The sequence below is a fragment of the Nannospalax galili genome, unplaced genomic scaffold, assembly GCF_000622305.1.
Source record: "Nannospalax galili isolate Female #2095 unplaced genomic scaffold, S.galili_v1.0 scaffold139, whole genome shotgun sequence".
In the NCBI taxonomy this organism is placed as follows: Eukaryota; Metazoa; Chordata; class Mammalia; order Rodentia; family Spalacidae; genus Nannospalax; species Nannospalax galili.
This window is the reverse complement of record NW_008345884.1, coordinates 7,920,330-7,940,848: the sequence shown is the minus strand read 5'-3', so window position 1 is coordinate 7,940,848 and position 20,519 is coordinate 7,920,330. Positions and strand designations below refer to the sequence as shown.

General features: G+C 37.8%; 1 protein-coding gene across 1 annotated transcript in view; it reads right to left on the bottom strand.

Moving 5' to 3' along the window:
* The window catches only part of Ccdc152 (coiled-coil domain containing 152), a 29,502-nt gene extending 14,988 nt beyond the window's left edge, over positions 1–14,514 (bottom strand). Inside the window, exons 1-4 of the mRNA XM_008842106.2 lie at positions 14,428–14,514; positions 12,002–12,107; positions 6,961–7,029; positions 644–708 (exon numbers count right to left, since the gene is read on the bottom strand). Coding sequence (XP_008840328.1) covers positions 644–708; positions 6,961–7,029; positions 12,002–12,107; positions 14,428–14,514 — 327 coding nt within the window. The remainder of the gene's footprint in view (positions 1–643; positions 709–6,960; positions 7,030–12,001; positions 12,108–14,427) is intronic.
* Positions 14,515–20,519: the final 6,005 nt, after the last annotated feature.

Below are 20,519 nucleotides of genomic sequence, written 5' to 3'. Positions count from 1 at the left end.
TTAAAGAGTTTTAAAAACTCTGTGTTATATTTATATACATATAAATTTTGGTGGTGTTTATTAATAAATGCAGCCTGTTTCTTTTAAACAATTCTTAAAAATTATCATTTAAAAAATTTTAATTGAATTTTTGTGATTTTAATACAATATAATTTGATGATATTTAGATCCCTTCCCCTATCCGTAGCTCTCCTTATTGCCCCCAATCCAATTTAGAGTGCTCTATTATATATACATATATATAATATATGTATAGATAATAAAGCCTATAGAGTCCAATTTGTGTCCTTTAGTATGAGTCCATCCACTAGACCTGGTTAACATACCGAGAGTTCCATGCTTGAAAGACACTGTCTCCATCCCTCTTTTTATGTATATGATTATTTTGCATGCATGTGTGTATGTGAACTACGTGCATGAAATGCCCATGGAGGTCAGAAGAGGGTATCGGATCCCCCAAAACAGAAGTTATAAACAGGTGTTAGCTGCCATGGGGGTGCTGGGAACTGAACCTGGGTCCTCCACAAAAGCAGCCAAAGTTCTTAAAGTCTGAGCCAGCTCTCATGCCCCAGCCCATTTCTAATTTGAATAAACAAATGGTTTTCAAGGGCTTGACTGAATACAAAGGCTTATATAAACTTACCTGCTCGTGAGCTTTTAACTTCTCTGTCAAAAGATCAGCATTTCTTTTCAGTTGTTCATTTTCATCTGTGTAAAAATAATCAAAGAATATTTTTGATTAGGGTTTTAACATAGGGTTTTAAAATTACTAAGGGAATGTATAACAATCAAGTTTCTATTCATGTATGTGTCAATAAACATGCATACAGCACTGTAGACACTGAGATTGTAGAAACAAATTTATTGGTCCTCACAGAACTCACAGTCCAGTGATGAGACAGCTGTGTAAGTGGCTATATGACAATTGCTCTGCAATGGCAGTGTGTAGGGAACACTGTGAGAAGCCTCAGTCAGCCCAAAACTAGGTAAAGTTCTGGAGAAGTGGACTCTCCTCTGAGCTGAGATTTTAGTGGCAAGAATTGTTTTATATCAGGGCATGGCATTTCAGAGAGAACATGGTACAGAAGAGAATGGGCTTGAGTGAAGCCATTTCAGAATCTGGCTCATGAGCATAAATCCCACACTTGGGAGGCTAATGCAGAAGGATTGCTTCAAGTTCCAGGCTAGCCTGGCTACAGAGTAAGATCTTGTCTTAAAAAGTCCAAGGTGAATATATATATCCTGGCAATAGGGCTCAGTGGAAAAAGCACTTGCTGCTAAGCCTGATTACCTGAGTATGATTCCTGAGACATGGTAGAAGAGAACTGAATCTTATAAGTAGTCCTCTGAACTACACACATGCACACACACACACACACACACACACACACACACACACACTTTTCAGAATAGAAAAAGTTAAAGTGTAAAGAAAAGGTACTATATGAATTCAAATTATATTACCTAGCAGGACATATTCTATATAAATGACTTTGAATTTTTTATGTTACAGGGAATAGTCAAAGAATACTGAAATGTAAAGTCATGAAATAATTAGAGTTGCATGCCAAGGCATGGCCACTGAACTCTTGAATTCACAATATTTTTGACTACCTGCACACTACTACACAAGATTGGGCCTATCAATGTCATGGAGTGGGGAGGGGTTCAGGAGGCTTTCCAGCTCCCAGAGTATCTATAGGCAATGAATGGTCACTGCAGGAGAGGGAGACATTTTGTTCAATGGTATGCCCACTGGTAAGGTGCATATACTCCTGCATATAACCCCTCTGTCATGCTCCTGTAACCAGTCCTAACGTAATTCACTGGGTCATCAGAACAAAGAACAACACACCCCCAATAACAACAGAAACAAATCCAAACAGTAAAGAAGAGGGACTAGTTGAGGAAAGAAAGATCTGGGGGAGTGAGAAGGGACAAATGAGGGTAATGAGGGTTAAATATGATTAAAATACACTATATAGGGGGTTGGAGACATGGCACAGTGGTTAAGAGCACTGACTGCTCTTGAAGAGGACCTGGGTTCAGTCCTCAGCACCCACATGGTGGTTAACAACAGTTTGTAACTCCAGTTCTAAGGGATCCAATGCCCTCTTCTGACCTCTGTGGGCATTGCACAACACAAGTGTACTTACATACATGCAGGCAATACATTTATACACATAAAATAAAAAAATAAAATATTAAAAAATACACTACAGACAAGATTACAAATGTCATGATGAAGTCATTAGTATATATAAGTAATATATGCTAAAATTAACATATGCTAATATATGCATAAAAAGATTATCTGACCATGTGGAGAATGAATGAGAAGGCTTTGACTCTAGAAGCAAGTAGATTAGTAAGGATAGATCAAGAAAGCAAAAAACAGGAAAGCAGTGGAGGTAAAAGGAAAAAGCAGGGGCTATGAGAACTATTCAGAAGGCAGAGTCACTAGGGAAGTGAATGACTGAGGAAGTTAGGAGGAGGAGACAGAAGGGAGAGAAAGAGCCTTTGCCCGTTAGCTTCCAGGTTTGGGCAACTGAACATGGTATCTTAATGCTTTCGGGACATATTTTAAACACTCTATAGTAAATTTTGATTGGTAAACAAAAAGTTTCCATGACTACTAATTAGCTAGCTCTGTGGCTGGAAGGGTTCAGTGGAAGTGAAAAAAGTCTATTCTTCAACTGCTTTTCCCTGTCTTCTTTTTGGCATTTAAGGACAAGGAATGGTGAGAGGCAAATATGCCTATTTGACTTCTGAGGATCCAGTCCTATAGGCATTGTGGCAAATCAAATGGAGAGTCTGGACTCACTCCAACTTTAATTAAAAAAATTAATAACTACATGATTAGAAGAAGCATTTCATTACAGTTTTAACATATTCAGTAACACACTCCAGAGCAAGAATACATCTGTTTCACAAGTGGCTGTAAGTTTCTAGGTTCACAGATGAATTAATACAGTTATACAATATTGAACTCAGTAAAAGCCCTGTAAGACATAAAATTGAATGAGCTTTTAACCTTTAAAAAAGATCTCCATTTCATTTTAGAATATATTGTTCCTTGCAGAAAGACTCACTGTTTTTTCTACTAACACTGAGATTTTGGCGCATGCATCTCTGGCACATGCATCTCTAATCTGTATGTATCTGATTATTACTAGTCATAATTGGTTGCACTTGGATCCTTGGCACCTGTGTATGTCTATAAAGTCATCGGGTAGATTTCAATGGTAATGTTTATCACCTCTACTAATTAACATGATGTAAATTTCCATGCTTCTGCCTCAAATATAATATATTTTTAAAAATTTGATTTGTGTGTGTGTGTGTGTGTGTGTGTATAACACAGACCATCCCAAACCATCTTATTCAACTATATGCCCACTTCTCAGATGGCACCCTCCCATAGCCTCCCTCCCCCACTAGAGCCCTTATACTCTAATATCCCTGCTACTGTCTGCTGTATTGTCGGCACCCCCAGCCATTCCCCACTACTTCTCCATCTGGTGAATCTAGTCAGCCTATCTAGAGGTCTTTGTTTTAGGAAGGTCAGCTGTTCCTCAGCTAGCAGCAATCAGTTGTCAATATTCCTTTAGATAAGATTGGGGTCTGCTGTTCATTTTCCCAGTTCTGCTCCCAACTTTTTTTTTTTTTAATTTTTTAAATTTTTTGGTCTTTTTGAGACAGGGTCTCCCTATAGCCCCAGAAGTCCTGGAACTCACTATGTAGACCAGGCTGGCCTTGAATTCAGAGATCTGCTTGCCTCTGCCTCCCGAGTGCTGGGATTAAAGGCGTGCACCACCACGCCTGACTCCAACTTTATTTTTTAAAGCAGCTATCTTTGGGAATATGGGAACATGTAGCTTTGTTGCTAATTCTAGGCTGGGTCCTACTAATCAATTCCTGGTTAACCACCTATCATTATGCAACATCCTATTATACATTTCTCCTCTGTAACCTCAGCTACAAATACAGTCAAGAGCTTGTTAAAAAAACAAAACAAAACAAAACAAAACAAAACAGTGAGGACCAGTGAGATGGCTCAGCAGGGAAAGGCACTTACTGATAACCCTGCTGACTTGAATTCGATCCCTAGGACTCACATGGTGGAAGAAGAGAACCAACTCCCACAAGTTATCCTCTGACTTCCACATGTACACCATGACATGGGTACACATGGACACACAGGTGCATGTACACACACACAATGAATGTAATAAAAAATTTAAAAACAAGAATAACAAATTATTAAGGTCTTTGAGCATCATTTGATAAATTCAGGAAGATTTGTTTTTTTTTTATACTAATGTTGAGAGGACTTGGAAATAAAATCTCTTATGGAATATTAAACCATATTAAACCATAGCACTAAAATTAAAGTAAAAGTCTAACATAAAAGCTAGGCATGCTGGCACATGCTTTTAATTCCAGCACTTGGGAAGCTGAGACAGGAGACTTGAGAGTTCAAGGCCAGCCTGGGCTGCACAGTGAGACCCTGTCACAAAACAAAACAAAACAAAACAAAACTCTAAAATCAATTAGTTTTCAAAGTTCACTATCAGACACAGAAATCAAATGTTATCTCTTAAAGGATCACATTATTAATTAATTAATTAATTTATTTATTTATTTATTTTGGGTGCATGTGCATGTACATGTGCAAGTGCACATATGGAAACCAAAGGAAAAGTTTTCGGGGGTCAGTTCCCATCTTCCACCTTGTTTTGAGACAGATCTCCCTTGCTGTTTCTGTTGCTATGCTGCATACGGCAGGCTAGCTGGTTTGTGAATTTCTAGCTGGTTCTTCTGTCTCTGCCTCCCATCTTGTCATAGAATGCTGAGATTACAGATGCACATCACTGAATCTGGCATTTTATCTGGGTTCTGGAGATTGAACTCAGGTTGCCAGGCTGTGTGGCAAGTGCTTCTTACCCCCTACCCTCAGAGGGTTCCCAGTCTGCGGAGGTCCTAGACGGAGGACGCATCAGATAGCAAACCAATAAGAACAGATATCACACATGGTTTTAGCCAAAACTCGGAGCAACCATGTGGTAAGTGCTTTTATCCACTGAGCCATCCCTTCAGCCCAAGGATTAAACAAAGCCTGGCAACCTGAGTTCAAATGAAAAAAATATAAAAAATATGAAGATATTTTCAACAAAACAAAATACCGTATGCTTTGATTAACAAAACCCACAGATGTTTTTTGTTTTTCCCCTCTATTGTATAGGATTCTTAAGCTATGGAGATACGATAAATTTTCAAGTTGAAATATACACTATTAACAGAATTCTAGAATTTAAAGAGTACAGTTTTTAGAAGATTTCAATCTCTCTAACAGCTATTGGGCTTTCTTTCCTTTATCATTCAGTTTTGTATGTTTATTGTCTAGCAATTACTTTATGGTGATAAAATGTACACACCAAATTTACCACGTCAGCCATTCAAAATGTACAGTTGAGTAGCTGTAAGCATAATATTGTTGTGCAATCATCTTTACTTCCCTCCCAGAAATTTTTAGCATCTTCCTGCTGTATGTACTCTGTGTCCACCAAACAATAATTTCCCCTCTCCTTTTTCTAGCCCCTGGTGACCACAGTTGCTTTCTGTCTCTATAAATTTGACTATTCCAGATGCCAAATATAAGTGAATCATATCTGTCCTTTGCTGGTTCATTTCACTTGGCATAATGTTTCCAAGTTAAATTCATGTTGTAGCATGCATTGGAATTTCATTACACTTAAGGCTGAACAACATTTCAGCATATACATATACACATATATATTCCTAATTTATTATTTATGTATATTTAGATTTACTTTAATTTTTATTTATGTATGCATGTATGATCTGCATGTGTATTTGTACACATGTGTGCAGGTGCCCTTGGGGGTCAGAAGAAGGTATCAGATCCCCTAGAGCAGCAAGACTCTTACCCACTGAGCCATCACTCTAGCCCCTTATCCATTCACCCGTTGATGGACTTTGAAGGCCATATGTTACTCAGTTCTTGGTTATTGTAACAGACACTTATAAAGGGGGAAAAGCTCATTTGTGCTTACAGTCTTATAAGTTTCAGTTCAGGATTGACTGGACTACTGCTTTGAGCTTGTGGTAGAACATGATGGACATGCATGGCAAGGCAAAGTTTTTACCACATGAGGCCGATTGTGGTAAAGAGACAAGGGTTCCATAGTCTCTTAAAGGAAGTCCTCTCTGTGTTCTAACTTTCTCCCACTTCTTGATGGTTATGTCAATACTGAGTACCATTATGAGCTAGAGACCAAGTCTCTAATACCTGGATGCTTGGGGTATCTGAACTGCAGCCAGTTACTTCCATTTTTTTTTTTCTTCACTTCTGGAGACAGGGTTTCCCTGGAGCCACAGCTGGCCTCTCACCATATAGACCAGGCTGGCCTCAATGATCTCACAGAGATCCACCCGCCTTTGTCTCCTGAATGCTGAGTATAAAGGCATTTGTACTACCTTTTGGCATTTGTGAATAATACTTCTATGAATATTAGTGTACAAAAACTTATGAATCTCTTCTTTTTATCCTTTTTGTATATATCTAGGAGGGGAATTGCCAAGTCAAATGGAATTTTATATCTAATTTTCTTGAGTAACCACCAGTTTTTTATATCAGCTGCGTTATATTCCTGCTAGCAATGTACGTCACCTTGTGTTTTGAGACACTGTCTCTCCAGTGGCCTAGAGCTTGCCAAGTATGCTAGTTCAGCTGGCCACTGAGCCCCAGGGATCGGCCAGTCTCTACCTCCACAGCTCTGGAATTACAAGTGGTTCTACCACATATGGCTTTCTTTTGCTCTTTTTATTTTTTTAAAATGAGTTCTAAGGAGCAAATTCATGCAAGGACTTAATTGAGTGAACTATTTCCCCAGCCCCTCAAAACCATGCTTTTAAAAATGTTTTTCCCCAACTTACCTTTCAAATTATGTTGATACTGAATAGTTTGTTGTAGCCCTTTTATCATATTATGAAGAGAAGTGCATTCTAAAAAATAAAAAAATACATTTATTTGAAAATAATCTTGGAGTTCTCTCAGTTGAAGCAACAGAAACACCATTTAACTGAAAAATTTGAGATCTTAATAATAAAGCAATCAGACATCTCAAAGTAAACTACAATATATAAGTACTTGTGAATCATCTTTTCTGTGAAATGAATTCCAACATATAGTAGAGTTCTCTAAGGCACAGTACAGTAGAGATTGCCCCAGGTCCCTTAGCAATGCCTTCCCTCAAAGTGTCTCATACCTGGATGTGTCTGGGGAATAATGAAGGGAATTTCCACTCAACTCTTCCATGAAAGCATATTCTAAGAAATCAGAATCAAATTACACCAAGTGTTGTTCAAACATGGAGGGCCATAGCCCATGTAGGGCCATGCCTACAGAGTAGGCATCTGACGCTTCTCTTTGCACTCATAACACATCTTTGGGTAAAAAGATGACTATAAAAAGATTAAAAATCCAATGACAGCGATTTAAGGAATCAGCAATTTCTGTGCATGTGGCTTCAGACATAATGGTAAAACTTTTGTAAAAGCTAGGCCCTGACATAAACACTCACACTTCATTACCACTATCAACAGCCACCAAGCCTTGGACATGGAACAATAGTGGTGGGCTTTCTGAGCTGTTATCAGTGTGCTTGGACATGAGCTCCATAACACCAGAGACTATTTTACACTTTGTTCACCATTTCTCTTAGTTTTTACAATTGTGGCTTGCAGAAGGCAATCTGGAAATGTCTGTTGGGTGGCTGGGCTAGATAGGCAAGACTAAAGTGAGCCAGAGCAGGAGCTGGATTAGTGGTGAAGCTGTGGCCTGAAAAGAAGGCATATTTGTTGTCTGAACGAAAGTTTCAATATTGTGAAGGGAGGAAACAAAGTGTTTCAGGTTTTAATTAGAGGCTCTGCATTCAGCCTTTATGTCCTTTCTTCAATCATGCTGAGAAAGATTAAAGTGTTTTGCAAAACGTTAAAAGCCTGAGGATATAAATTCACTTTGGTGGCCTTTCACTCTCTTGCTCTTCTGTTCCCACTACCTGCTCACACAAAATGTTCCAGTGTGTTCTCCTTTCTCCCAGTAATAGAATGATGGGAAATTTGTTTGGTAGGTATTAGCTGATAACCTGCTTAATATATGCTACTGTGCCACTTACAATAAAGAGATGTTCTCCATCATTACTTATTTTTATGTCTTTTACTGTAATTAATATAGGAATTATTGAAATATGGTAGCCAAAGTTACCTTAATAATCAGCAAATTGAAATCATCCTGTAACCCTTAGCATATTGGATGTTTCAAAAAAGAAAGTATTCTAAAAATTTGAACACAAGATGGCAGGCTTGCCACAATTTTCCACAAAAGCAATTAGCTACATAAGGAATTCTGCATAAGACAGAATACCATTCAATGATTTAGAGAATAGCTTTTCATTTTCTTTGCAAACTTTAATCCACGTTACTTTTTCTACTATACTATGTAATTTGAAGAATAGTGTACTATTAAAATTTTCTTGACTATTAAGCTATTTCTTACATAATTTAGTACATAATTGACACATTTTTAAATCTCAAATTTAGCATCTAATATTAACTAGCAATGCATATTAATAAGTATTTCATACAGTAGTTTGAAATATTAAGATATTAAGTGCTTTTAAAGCATTGTTACAGCTTGGACCTGAAAAGTCTCCCAGAGGCTCCTGGGTTGAATGTTTGGTCCTCAGCCATGGAGCTACTCTTTAAGAAGAGGAGTCTGGCAAGATATCAGGGTTACAGGGCTTTCCTTCAAAGGAGGCTGTGGGACCTTTCACATCTAGGCATGAGGCTTCTATGCCTTCTCTGCCTTGTGTATGCCATCATGTGCTGTGACAGGGCCATAGCAATGTGGGCAAATGGTCATGGACTGAAATCCCACAAACTGTAAATCCAAATGGACTTTTCTTCTTTTTAGGTTGATTTAGCTCAGGTATCTGTTACAGGCATGGAGAAATGACTAACACAATATAGAAAAGCTTCTGCCAGTATTTAGTCCTCAGTGCTAATTCTACCATCGTGACTACTCTTACTATGTGATCCAAAACTTATGTTCTGGTATTTAGCTAAGTGAGTACAAACTTCTGCCCATACAAAAACCTGGTATAGGGAATTAGAGCAGCTGTATTCAAAACAGCTAAATTTGCATGAGACCAATGTGCCTTTTAATAGGAGAATGAATAAACTGTGGTACTTCCATAAAATATAATAAAATAATTTTGTTATTGAGCCATAAAAACATGAGGAACCTTAAGTACAAAGTCAAAGAAGCAGTGTGAAGAGGCTGTATGTCATGATTCCAACTACCTGACATTTTGGAAAATGCAAAACTATGCATAGTAAAAGGATCAGTGACTTAGGGGCTTAGAAGGGTGATTGGAAGGAGGGATGAATAGGAGAGCACTGAGGATTTTTAGGGCAGTGAAGCTATATCTGATGTGATGCTGTAATAGTGTAATAGTTTCATTATGTATTTATCAAAATGCAGAAAATGAATGACACAAAAAGCAAGCACTAAGCTCTAGATTTTAGTTAATAATAATCTATTAATATTACTTCAAGAGTTGTAACAAATGTACCAAACAAATGCAAAACATTGCTGACAGGGAAATTGGAAGTGTCAGAGATATATAGGAATTTTATGCACTTCCATTTTTTCTATAAATTAAAAACTGTCCCCTAAATGTCTATTCATTAACAAATTCAAAATAAAATAATATCTTTTATGATTTTGACATATGGTACCACACACTTAGAAAAGCTTTTCTATCATAAATACAATTTTTTAGTTTTTTGTGGTTTCATCTTTGATAGTCAATAAAATTTTAGATGTACAGAAAAACTGCAAAGATATTACTGATAGTTAACACATATATCCTATAACAAGTTACCTCTATTATTATTATTACTATTATTATTATTTGATACAGGATCTTCTTGGATCAGCAGCTGGCTTGGAACTCCCTATGTAGACCAGGTTGGCCTTGATGTCAGAGATCTGCCAGTCTGCTTTCTAAGAGCTGGGATTAAGGCATATGTCATCATGCCCAGTTTTACCTCTATTACTATCACCTTACATTAGTAGGCTGTATTTGTTACAACCAATGAACTAATGTACTGACATATTATTATTAGCTAAAACTCACACTTCATTCAGATTTGCTTAGTCTTTATTGCTTTTGTTTTAGGAGCTTACCTACCATTCCACTTCTTACTTATTTGCCATGTTTCCTTAGGCTTCTCTGCTATAATAGTTCTTGGCTTCCTTAGTTTTATGACCTTGACAGTTTTGTAAAATATTAAATATTTTGTCATGTCCTTCTGTGGTCATTTGTGTGATGATGTTCATCTCATGATGAGTCTCGGGTTGTAGCAATGGGGAGGAAACTTACTAAGTAAAATCATTTTCATGTATTATATCAAAGGTATGCATTATTAACAATGTATCACTTTTGATTACTAACATTGATCATGTGGCTTTTTGCTGTTGACACCGGGTAGGGTTTGTCAGGTTTTGAGGTTTCAGCACTGTGTAGACATACCCCACTCTTGCTATGCTGTGTACTTTCCTACAGAAAAGGAAATTACTCTGCTCACACTAAATCAGTGTGGATGAGGTCCACCTACTTGAGAACAAATTATCTACTTAAAGATGTTTGGAATTCTGGCACTTAGAAGATCTGTTTCCTCTTTAATATTTATTTATTTATAAAAGTAGATTTACGGCTATTTACTTTGCACTTTGGGGTATAATTCAACACTATTTTATTTCTCAAATAATTCCAGTTTAGTCATTGAGAGCTCTTTCAGCTGGCTTCCAAGTATTTTTTGACATGTACTATCATAACGGGTTTACTTTCTCTTTCCTTTTTTTGACTTTCAGAGATTAGAGAGGGTCTCTCTAGGTATCCTTAGTTGGACTTGAATTCATGACCCTTCTGCACCAGTCTCCTGTGTGCCAGGATTACAGGCATGTGCTATCACGCTTGGCTATTTTTTCTGATTGTTATCTTTTGGAATCTCAGGACACTTCAAGCTTATACTATAAACTTAACCCTAATCCTACAATCACCCAATTCTTTTTATTAAGAAAGGTATTAGAAGGCAAGATCTGTGAACTGAATAGTTGCTCTTGGGCCCAGTCATTAGACACAGCAAGAAAACATATGTGTCTAGTTTAAAAAGTATTGTCAGGCATGATGGTGAACACCATTAGTGCCACCAGAGGGAGGCAGAGACAGGCAGATCTCTGTGAAATTGAGGCCGACCTGGTCTACACAGTGAGTTCCAGGCTGGCTGGGGCTACAAGGAGACCCTGTCTTAAAAAAAAAAAAAAAAGAAAGAAAGAAAGAAAGAAAGAAAGAAAGAAAGAAAAAGTTATTATATTTTACTTATTTTGTTTAAGAGTGTGTGTGTGTGTATGCATGTGTCCGTATGTCTGTGACAGATGGAAGTCAGGGGACTTTAGGGAGTGGCTCTCTTATTATACCATATGGGTCCTGGAGACCTAACTCAGGTCATCAGGCTTGGTGGCAGGGCAGATATCTTTACCCACTGAGCTATCTTACTGGTCCATAGCTTTATTTTTAACACCAAAATTGTTGACCCATCTTATATTAATTTTTGTGTAATTATGAAGTAGGAATTCAGCTTTTTCCCTACATGATTTGATAGGCCTGTACTGAGCCTTCAATTTGCCATTTCTCACAAGTAGCCTCACGTAGATTATTGAACTTCTTCCGTTTTCTGTTTTTTTCACATATTTTAGAGGTATACTGAAAGAGAACACAATGAGATGACAGTCTGAAAAGTTTTATGTGCCCTTAAAATTCTTACAAATGCAGGGTATAATAGCAGACACTGGACTACTAAAATGCATTTTCATTAGAATGAGTATTTTTTTAGGCAGCAAAGAACTAACCTTCTTTAACTGAGGCCTCTTTTGTTTGCATTACTTTTAATAAACTATTAGCTTTTTCCAATTGAATATTCAGGAGATTGTTCTTTCCATTGGTTTCTATCATTTTCTACAGAAGAAAGTATATATTATTACAAAATCAAAACCTCTGTTTCATTCTTTTGCTAAGAATATGAAGACTAAGGAAACACAAACCATTTAATATATGAAAGTCTAAGAGTTGAATCAGTAATATAAGTTTAAATAAGCCAACTTCCATATTTTTAACAGTAGCATGGTAGGACTGAGGAGGCAGGTCAGTGATAGAGTACACATTCATGAGGCTCCCTAGGTTAGTTCTAGCAAAACACACACACACACACACACACATACACACACACACACACACACACACACACACACACACACACACGAGGGGTGAGGGGTGCATGGTGAATTATTAAAACAGACTAACCATTATGAGCAAGAAATAAAATGTGACCTAACTCGAGCCCCTTTCTTTCAATTACTCAAACTTCAGTCCCATAGCTAATCACAGGCATTTACCAAGCATAATGGTAGATGCTGCTAGTCTCAGCCACTCTGGAGGCTGATGCAGGAGGGTCTCTTGAGCCCAGTTTAGGTCCAGCCAGGGCACTATAGTGAAGCTTTGTCTCAAAAGCTCTAAAAACTTAAAACTCAAATCAACACAATACAAAAATGATTCCTTATACTTGTTTTCAAACTATTTTATTATCATATTTATTCTGTTCAACACTTAACTGCTCCACTCAGCACTGTTATTTGGGAGATTATGTCATAAATCACAGATCTACCTCTTTCTTTTTAACAGCTGCACTGGGTTTCAGTTTTGAATATGCTATTGTGGAAAATTTTGCTGTTTCTATTTTTCTACAACAGACCATAAATAAACATTGTGATATCTCTTTGTAAACAATATAAGTAGTTTCTTATTCTTAAAAATATTTTGTTATTTTTATTTTATGTGTATGAGTGTATTGCCTGCACGTGTGTAAGTGCACCCATGTTGTGCAATGTCCATGGAGGTCAGAAGAGGATGTTGGATCCCCTGGTACTGGAGCTATGGATGGCTGTTAGCCATCATGTGGGTGCTGGGCTTCAAACCCAGGTCCTCTGCAAGAGCAGTCAGTACTCTTAACCACTGAGCCATCTCTCCAGCCCCTTTTTCTTATCCTTTAAGTAGCTTCAAAAATCATCAATTCATGACCAGTCATGTGTTTTCTGTACCTCTATTTACTTCTCTAATTTTACAACATCTATTAAGCAACTGACATTATAGCACTTCATCTGTATTACCATTCATGTATCTCTAAGAGACAAGACTCCAAATATCAGAATACTATTATCAAATTAAAATTATTTTATTTAAAATGCTTAAGAATATATTTTCAAATTAACCTCCAAACATATTTTACTGATTCTTTTCTCAAACAATATTTCTTTTCTCTGTTGCTATGATACTCTCTGGGCTAAGAAAACCCAAGTGTTAGGCATATCAGAAGGAAAAGAGGATAGGAATAGGGGAAAATGCAACACATACTTATAACATATTATAAGTAATTATCATGGTAGGAGACTGAAATGTGAATCTACTTCTCATTACAACTATTTTTGAGTTTATGGGCATATGGACATCCTGGGCATTCAGGTATATATAGTCCCTTTAATTCTGGCAAAACTACATCAATTATTTGTTCCCTTGCCCTAGGAACATTTTGATATGTTAGTATGAGTCAAAATGAGAAAGGGCATTGTGGAAAAGGGGGTGGAAAGAATGTAAGAGCCAGAGGATATGGATGCGTACTGTGAAACAGTCTTTTGAACACGACTGGCTGTTGTATGGACGATTGCATAGCAGCTGTGGTTGTCTGCACAAGATCAACATTTCAGAATGGATGGGGGAGGACCTCAGGAGGCTCTATCTGTAGCTAAGGAGCTACTGCCAACTGATTACCTAGGGGAAGGGGAGCAATTTTTTTCCAGAATGTGGATGATGATGGTAGGTTGATCATGTTCTGGTGGATGGCTCCACATTCATACACATGCAGACAGTATTAGTTGGACTCAGTGGGTTATGAAAAGAAGCAAAGGAGGAGGAGGAGAAGGAGGAGGAGGAGAAGGAGGAGGAGGAAGAGGAGGAACTACTGTACTAGGAGGAGTTCGGAGGAATTCTAGTTGGATATGATCAGGATATATTGTATGTATGTATGTATGAAATTATCAAAGAATAAATAAAAATTACTCTAAAAATTCAGGTTTTAAAAACATGAGAAAGGGTTTAGCAAAATACATTTTTATTATTTGTATCTGGCTCATTTTTCTGATACATTTTTCTTCTCAATTTCTCCCACTGATAAGGTCTTCTCCATTTTCCCTAGTCATTTGCCATCTGATGTGTCTTCACATACCTTTTCTATCTGTGAGAAGTCATTTATAAGTTTGTCAAGATTCACATTGTTTGTCTTTTTCCTACTTCCTTCATCGCTGTGATCCATGTCTGAAATAATGAAGAGTAGGCAACATTAAGCATTACAACACTGGCCATAATTCAGACACTAAAGCTTCTGCACTGCATTCTACCTGCTTTAACTCCATTTCACTTGGGAGAATTTTTATTATACTCACTATGAGCAGTGGTCAAATGGATTAAATTTTCTTCAGTCCTTACCACTGCAGCCACATTTGCTTTAATCATGTCTAAAATTTGTATGGTTATATATGCATACATAGAAATTATTTGACCCTAATAGTTAATAAAATCTAATAATGCCACTGTCTAATATTCATCTCTTTGCTATCAGTCCAGCTGGACTTGAAATCTGAGTAGTATTAAATCAGAGGCATGACTCTTAAATGTATTTTCCATTTAAGATGCAAAACATTGTGTTATGCTGCAAATATTTTGTTAGTCTGCTTATGCTTCATATTTTGTTTGGTAACATGTTTATTAAATAAATCATGTATAGAAATTGATATACTCATGAAATATTTCTGTATTTCTATGCTTTTCCATTTTTTAAGATTAACTTTTAGCAAAAACTAGCTAACTGCTAAAATAAAAAGTTTCTGTTTAAGTCCTATGGAACCAATCATAAACAATGTTTCAGAGGGGCTAGAGAGATGACTCAGCTGCTCTTGCAGAGGACGTAGGTTCGATTCCCAGCACCTACATGGAGGCTAATAACCATCCATAACTCCAGTTCCCGGAGCTCCAAGACCTTCTTCTGACCTCTGTGGGCATTGCATGATATGGGTACAATTACATACACGCAGGCAATACCCTCATAAAATAAAAATAGTAAATAAAATATTTAAAAAGTGCTTCAGAGTCCCAAAGGTCTATTCACTCAGGATGAAGAACCTGACTTTTGCAAAGTAGCCAGCATTTAACTGTAGGAATGGGAAGGTATCTTAGTAGAATCAAGATTAATACAATATGCAAGTATAAAATATTTGACATTAGACTTTTCTCCAGCAAAAAGGATGGGGAAATACAAATTTGAAATACAGCTATTCCAGATTAGGCAAAAAAGCCAATGTATGGGATATGAACTAGTCCAAAGTAAAGGTTAAGTAAAATTCCTGAAGGAATTACTCAAAATAAATGTTTGGTGGGCCTATTGTTATTTAAAAGGAAATGCACCAAAACAGAGATGCCTGACAATAGCCATCAAGAAAGCCCACTTCCTTCTTTTTTACGTTCCTTGGCATGGTTTAAAAATTCGAATTTTGTTTGTGTACTTCATTTAGTGAAATAGTCTCAACTTTGTATCACATATTTGAGTAAAGTTGTATTTAAATTTCCTTAAATAAAATGATCCCTATGGTGGAAAAATAATTATAGCAGCCTCCCATGATAGAGTAAAATTCTTTGGAGAACAACAACAACAACAAAAATCACTATTTGATGTTGTTATTTAAACTACAGGACAATCTGAAGTATTTAAAAAGTCTCCCATGTCCAATTTTTGTTTTCCTTTTAGTCCTTCCTGTTTTAAATAAAAACCGATTTTTACCAGTTCTGTCTCATGTTCTGTCTCAGAACCAGGCTATGCATTTTAATTTACCCTGATTCTACCAAGTTTTTTATTTATTTATTTATTTATTTATTTATTTTTCCGGTCTTTTTGAGACAGGGTCTCCCTGTAGCCCCAGCTGGCCTGAATTCGCTACGGAGACCAGGCTGACCTTGAACTCAGAGATCCGCCTGCCTCTGCCTCTCAAGTGTTGGGATTAAAAGTGTGCGCCAGTATGCCCGGCTAACAATTGTTTCTTTAACAGAACTCATAGAACTTTTTCCCATTTGAAACCCTAACTAAAGGCTGGGCATGAAGCACAGTGGAAGCCTGGCAAATGCGGGGTACGTGGGGTGACGGGTGTCTGGGTACAAGTCCCCTCCACTGCACAAACAAAACTCAATAAAATTGCACTTATTACATGCTATCTCTTCGTTACCTTGGCCGAAACTGCAAATTATTTCCAAGTGTCTTAACTGCCCCCTCCCTCCAATTTCCCAGATCTGTATTCTTTCAACAGATGATGTCATCTTGCCTAGTTTAAAAAGGTGACAAGCCAGTGATTTAGCGCTTGTTAAACGCTTTAAGGATGAGACTGAGGACTCTCAAGGCTCAGCTTCCACCGTCTCCACAGGTTCCATTTCCTCTCCAGACTCAGCTTCTCCCGGACCCCACTCGGCTGGGCCCTGCCCAGTATGGCCCTCAGGAGGGGGCCTCCTTTCCCCTCCTTTCCTTCACGAAGCCACTGGGCCCAGAGCCTGTGGCCACTGCAGCCTCCATCTTCTCGGTGTCCTCGACAGGCAGGGATGGGGGTCGGGGACCGCGGGGGAGGAAGTGGACGGGAGAAAACTGTAGGGGTCCAGGACCCTGCGAGAGTGAGAGGAAAAGAATTCAGAGAAAACTGGGCTAATATTAGAATCTCCCCTCCGGAGCTAGGAACGCACCTGCGTTGGGCGTGCCTTCCAGTCTCCCGCTAGGCCCTCTGGGTTCCGGTTTGGTCAGCTCCTGACACTGTTCTCTTCCGGTAGGAAGCAGGTTCCGCCAACAGAGGGCCTGCCGCTCTCCGGGCCCATCAGTGCACACTTCTAAGGCTTCCGCCTCCAGCGGTCCCTACTGACTTGGTCGTAGCTCCCTTCAGCATCTGCTGTTTCTTAGGTGTTTTCTAGACCGTGGATCAACACCCAGGGACTGCCATCAATTACTGTTTTGTTAACTCACAATAAATCACTCTGTTTAGTTTGGTCTATGAGTCAGCACAATTATAAGCACAAAATAAATAAATAACCAATATTCGTTCTTGTGAATTATAAAGTAGGCCTTTTAAAGTACCGGCCAGAGTCAGTTAATAGAAAGTTTCTCATCTAACGTCCCCCCCCCCCTTTTAAATAAAAGATTTAGTTTTACTTTTAATTATGTGTATGTGTGTATGTGTGTGGGTATGTGCACATGAGTACAGGTATCCCCTGAAGCCAGAGGGTGATCCCCTAGAAGCTGGAGTTACTGGCCTTTGTGAGCTGCTCAGTGTGGTTGCTGAGAAATTGAGCTTGAGTCCTCTGCAAGAGCACACAATGTTTTTAACCTCCGAGCCATCTCTCCAGCCCTAGTGACCTGTTTTACTGGCTTAGTGATTAAGAACATGGACTCTTGTGTAGGTTTGAACTCAACACTTTATCTACTAATAGATAATCTTGGGCAAGTTTTAAATTTTACATCTCAGTTTTTCTATATGTACAGTATGATTACTAATAAGTTCTACCTCATAGGGTTATTGTGCCAATTAAATAAAATTATGCACTTTAATGATACTTAATTGAGTTCCTTACTTAAAGTAATCAAAAACTATAATTTTCAGTAACAGTTAAAAGTGTATCTACTGCCAAATTACCTTTTTAAAAAATATATTTTATTATTTTTTTATTTTATTTGTATGAGTGTAGTGCCTGCATCTGTGTAAGTGCACCTGTGCCATGCATTGCCCATGGATGTCAGAAGAGGACATTGGATTCTCATGGAACTGGAGTTATGGATGATTGTTAGCCGCCATGTGGTTGCTGAGAATTGAACCTGGGTTCTCTGCAAGAACAGCCAGTGCTCTTAATCACTGAGCCATCTCTCCAGCCACATGTTACCTTTTTGAACAAGAAGTGCCAAGATTTATTTTCATTAATTTGAGTTTTCTATAGAATTAAAAATATGTCAACCAGGAAAACGTAAACTGTATTGGGAACCTCTATATTTTCTTATTTGAAAGGCAGTGTGGTTTAGCATGAGAACTGGATTGAAGTGGAGAATGTGAACACTGTCTTCAGTGCTGCTCATAAGGTTTCCTTGGCATTAATAACAACACACAGGGACATTAAAAAGAAATGGCTACCTAAATTGCTGTTTTTTTTTTTAAATTAGACTAGTGTATATAAAATGTTCCATATGATAAATGCCACAATAGTTTTTGAAGCAAGTCCATTTCAAGACTCATCTAAAATGCTCCCTCTCCGTAAGTCATTTGCTGATATAAATTAGAAGTGACCCACCTTTCTTTACAGACCATGCCAGCCTCTTTGTGGCATTTCCAGGACCGTTTGAATTGATACAGTCTCTCTCCTACTTACTTGTCATTGTCTCCTTGAAGAAAGAAAGTCTATTTTCCTTAAACACATACATATTTTTCCACAGCATCTATCATAGGCAAACAAAACGGGAATTAACAATGCATGATAATGGGAACAGATCAACAAAGTTTGGCTTGAGTTTTCTAGTTTGGAGTAAATCAAATTTCTTTTTCAGTTTACAGATACTGCCCCCCCCCATTCAAACTCAAAAGATATCGGATGTGAACATCTCATGCTTTCATCTTTAAAAACGAATACCTTTCACAGTTGTACTTGGCTTCATTATTCAAACACCATCCTACTGAGAAATGAAATCAATTGAATATTTTTTTCAGAAAGTATTCATTTTATGATTGGTTATTAATTCATTAACTATTTATTTAGAAATGTTCTGGGAGACCATAAGGAGGAAATGAATTACATTGCTATGCTGTACAAAAAGTAAAATTGGAATTCATTGGCACACCCTGATTTGGAAAAGACATACATGTAGCAGATGAAAAATATCAGAAACTATATAGATTTATGTGTGTAAGGATCTTAAGGTTACAAACATCTTCACTTATTTATATAGCCTAAGATGTTTAAGTACTTGCGAGGACCCATCTACTGAAGGTCTAGGCATCAAGGAGAGCAAGACATGATATTTGGCTTCTGCCTTGGAGCTTCCAGTTAAGCAGAAACTGCCTCAGGATTGGAGCCCGGTATATGCAACTGGCAATGTTACTTTGGAATTAGAAGCTTACCTCAGTACTTAGTTATCTTTGTCAGTGTGCTATGACAGAGAAATATGACAGTGTTTCTCTCATGTCAAATGAGTTTTGAAAATTGCTCAACAAGTCCATTGGGACTTTGGCTCCACCCGATATCAATCAACTCAATTGTCTCAATAGTACCTCTTTATTCAGGGAATGGTATTTTGTCTGCCTTTTCAAATTTGTCAGTAACTGAAATTCTCTCAATCACATTTCAATGAACATTTATTTATAAATATTATAGGAAGTTTGCATAAGGTGAACTATACATTAGAAATGGAAGACCAGGAAAGATTTATAAAACATAAACACAGTGATCTACAGTCTATAAAATTGTTACCTTTCTGCTACAATTTTGGCTCTGAATTCTTGATGACCAGACTAAACACATACATAGACTCAATTAGTTTTCCTGGTGAAAAAGGAAAATACACAAGTATCTCCAGGGATACCTAACATTGATGTGATGGTCCCATGGGCCTGTCTTCTGACCACTCTGTGTGTGTGTGTCAATGGATGGAGAAGCAGAGAACTCCTGATTGTTACTGAGGCTTCTGTTGAGTTTGGTCCCCAGTGCTTGATCTGGTCCCCTGGAATAGCTGTCCATTCATTCATCTATATATTCACTCATCCACCTGGACCTGGTGTTGTAGCTGGCCTCTAATATTCTAAGTCTCCACCGCTTAGCTTGATCCTATAATCATACTCAATTCTGTGTGCCTCCTGTAGTGCTTTGTGATGCTTAAAATCTAACCACCTGCAGTGACTCTCTTTGCATCTGTTTCATCTCTCTGCCTGATCTGTTTCATCTCTCTGCCTGAATAAAGCCCCTTTGAACTATGATCTCTTTAACCCTTCTGGAGCCATTCTGTAACCACACACATACATTTATATAGATTTAATCATTATGTGAAACATGATATATGATCTCAGAATTAAATATTAGTAATTAAGGCTGGAATAAGAGGCACTAGTGTTATAAGTCAGTCAGTAAAGTACTTGCCTTGGAAGCATGAGGACCTGAGTTTGATCCCAAGATCTATATAAAATGAAACTGAGTGTGGTGGCATGCATTTCTAATCCCAGTGCTGGAGAGGCAGAGGCAGATCTTGGGGTTTGC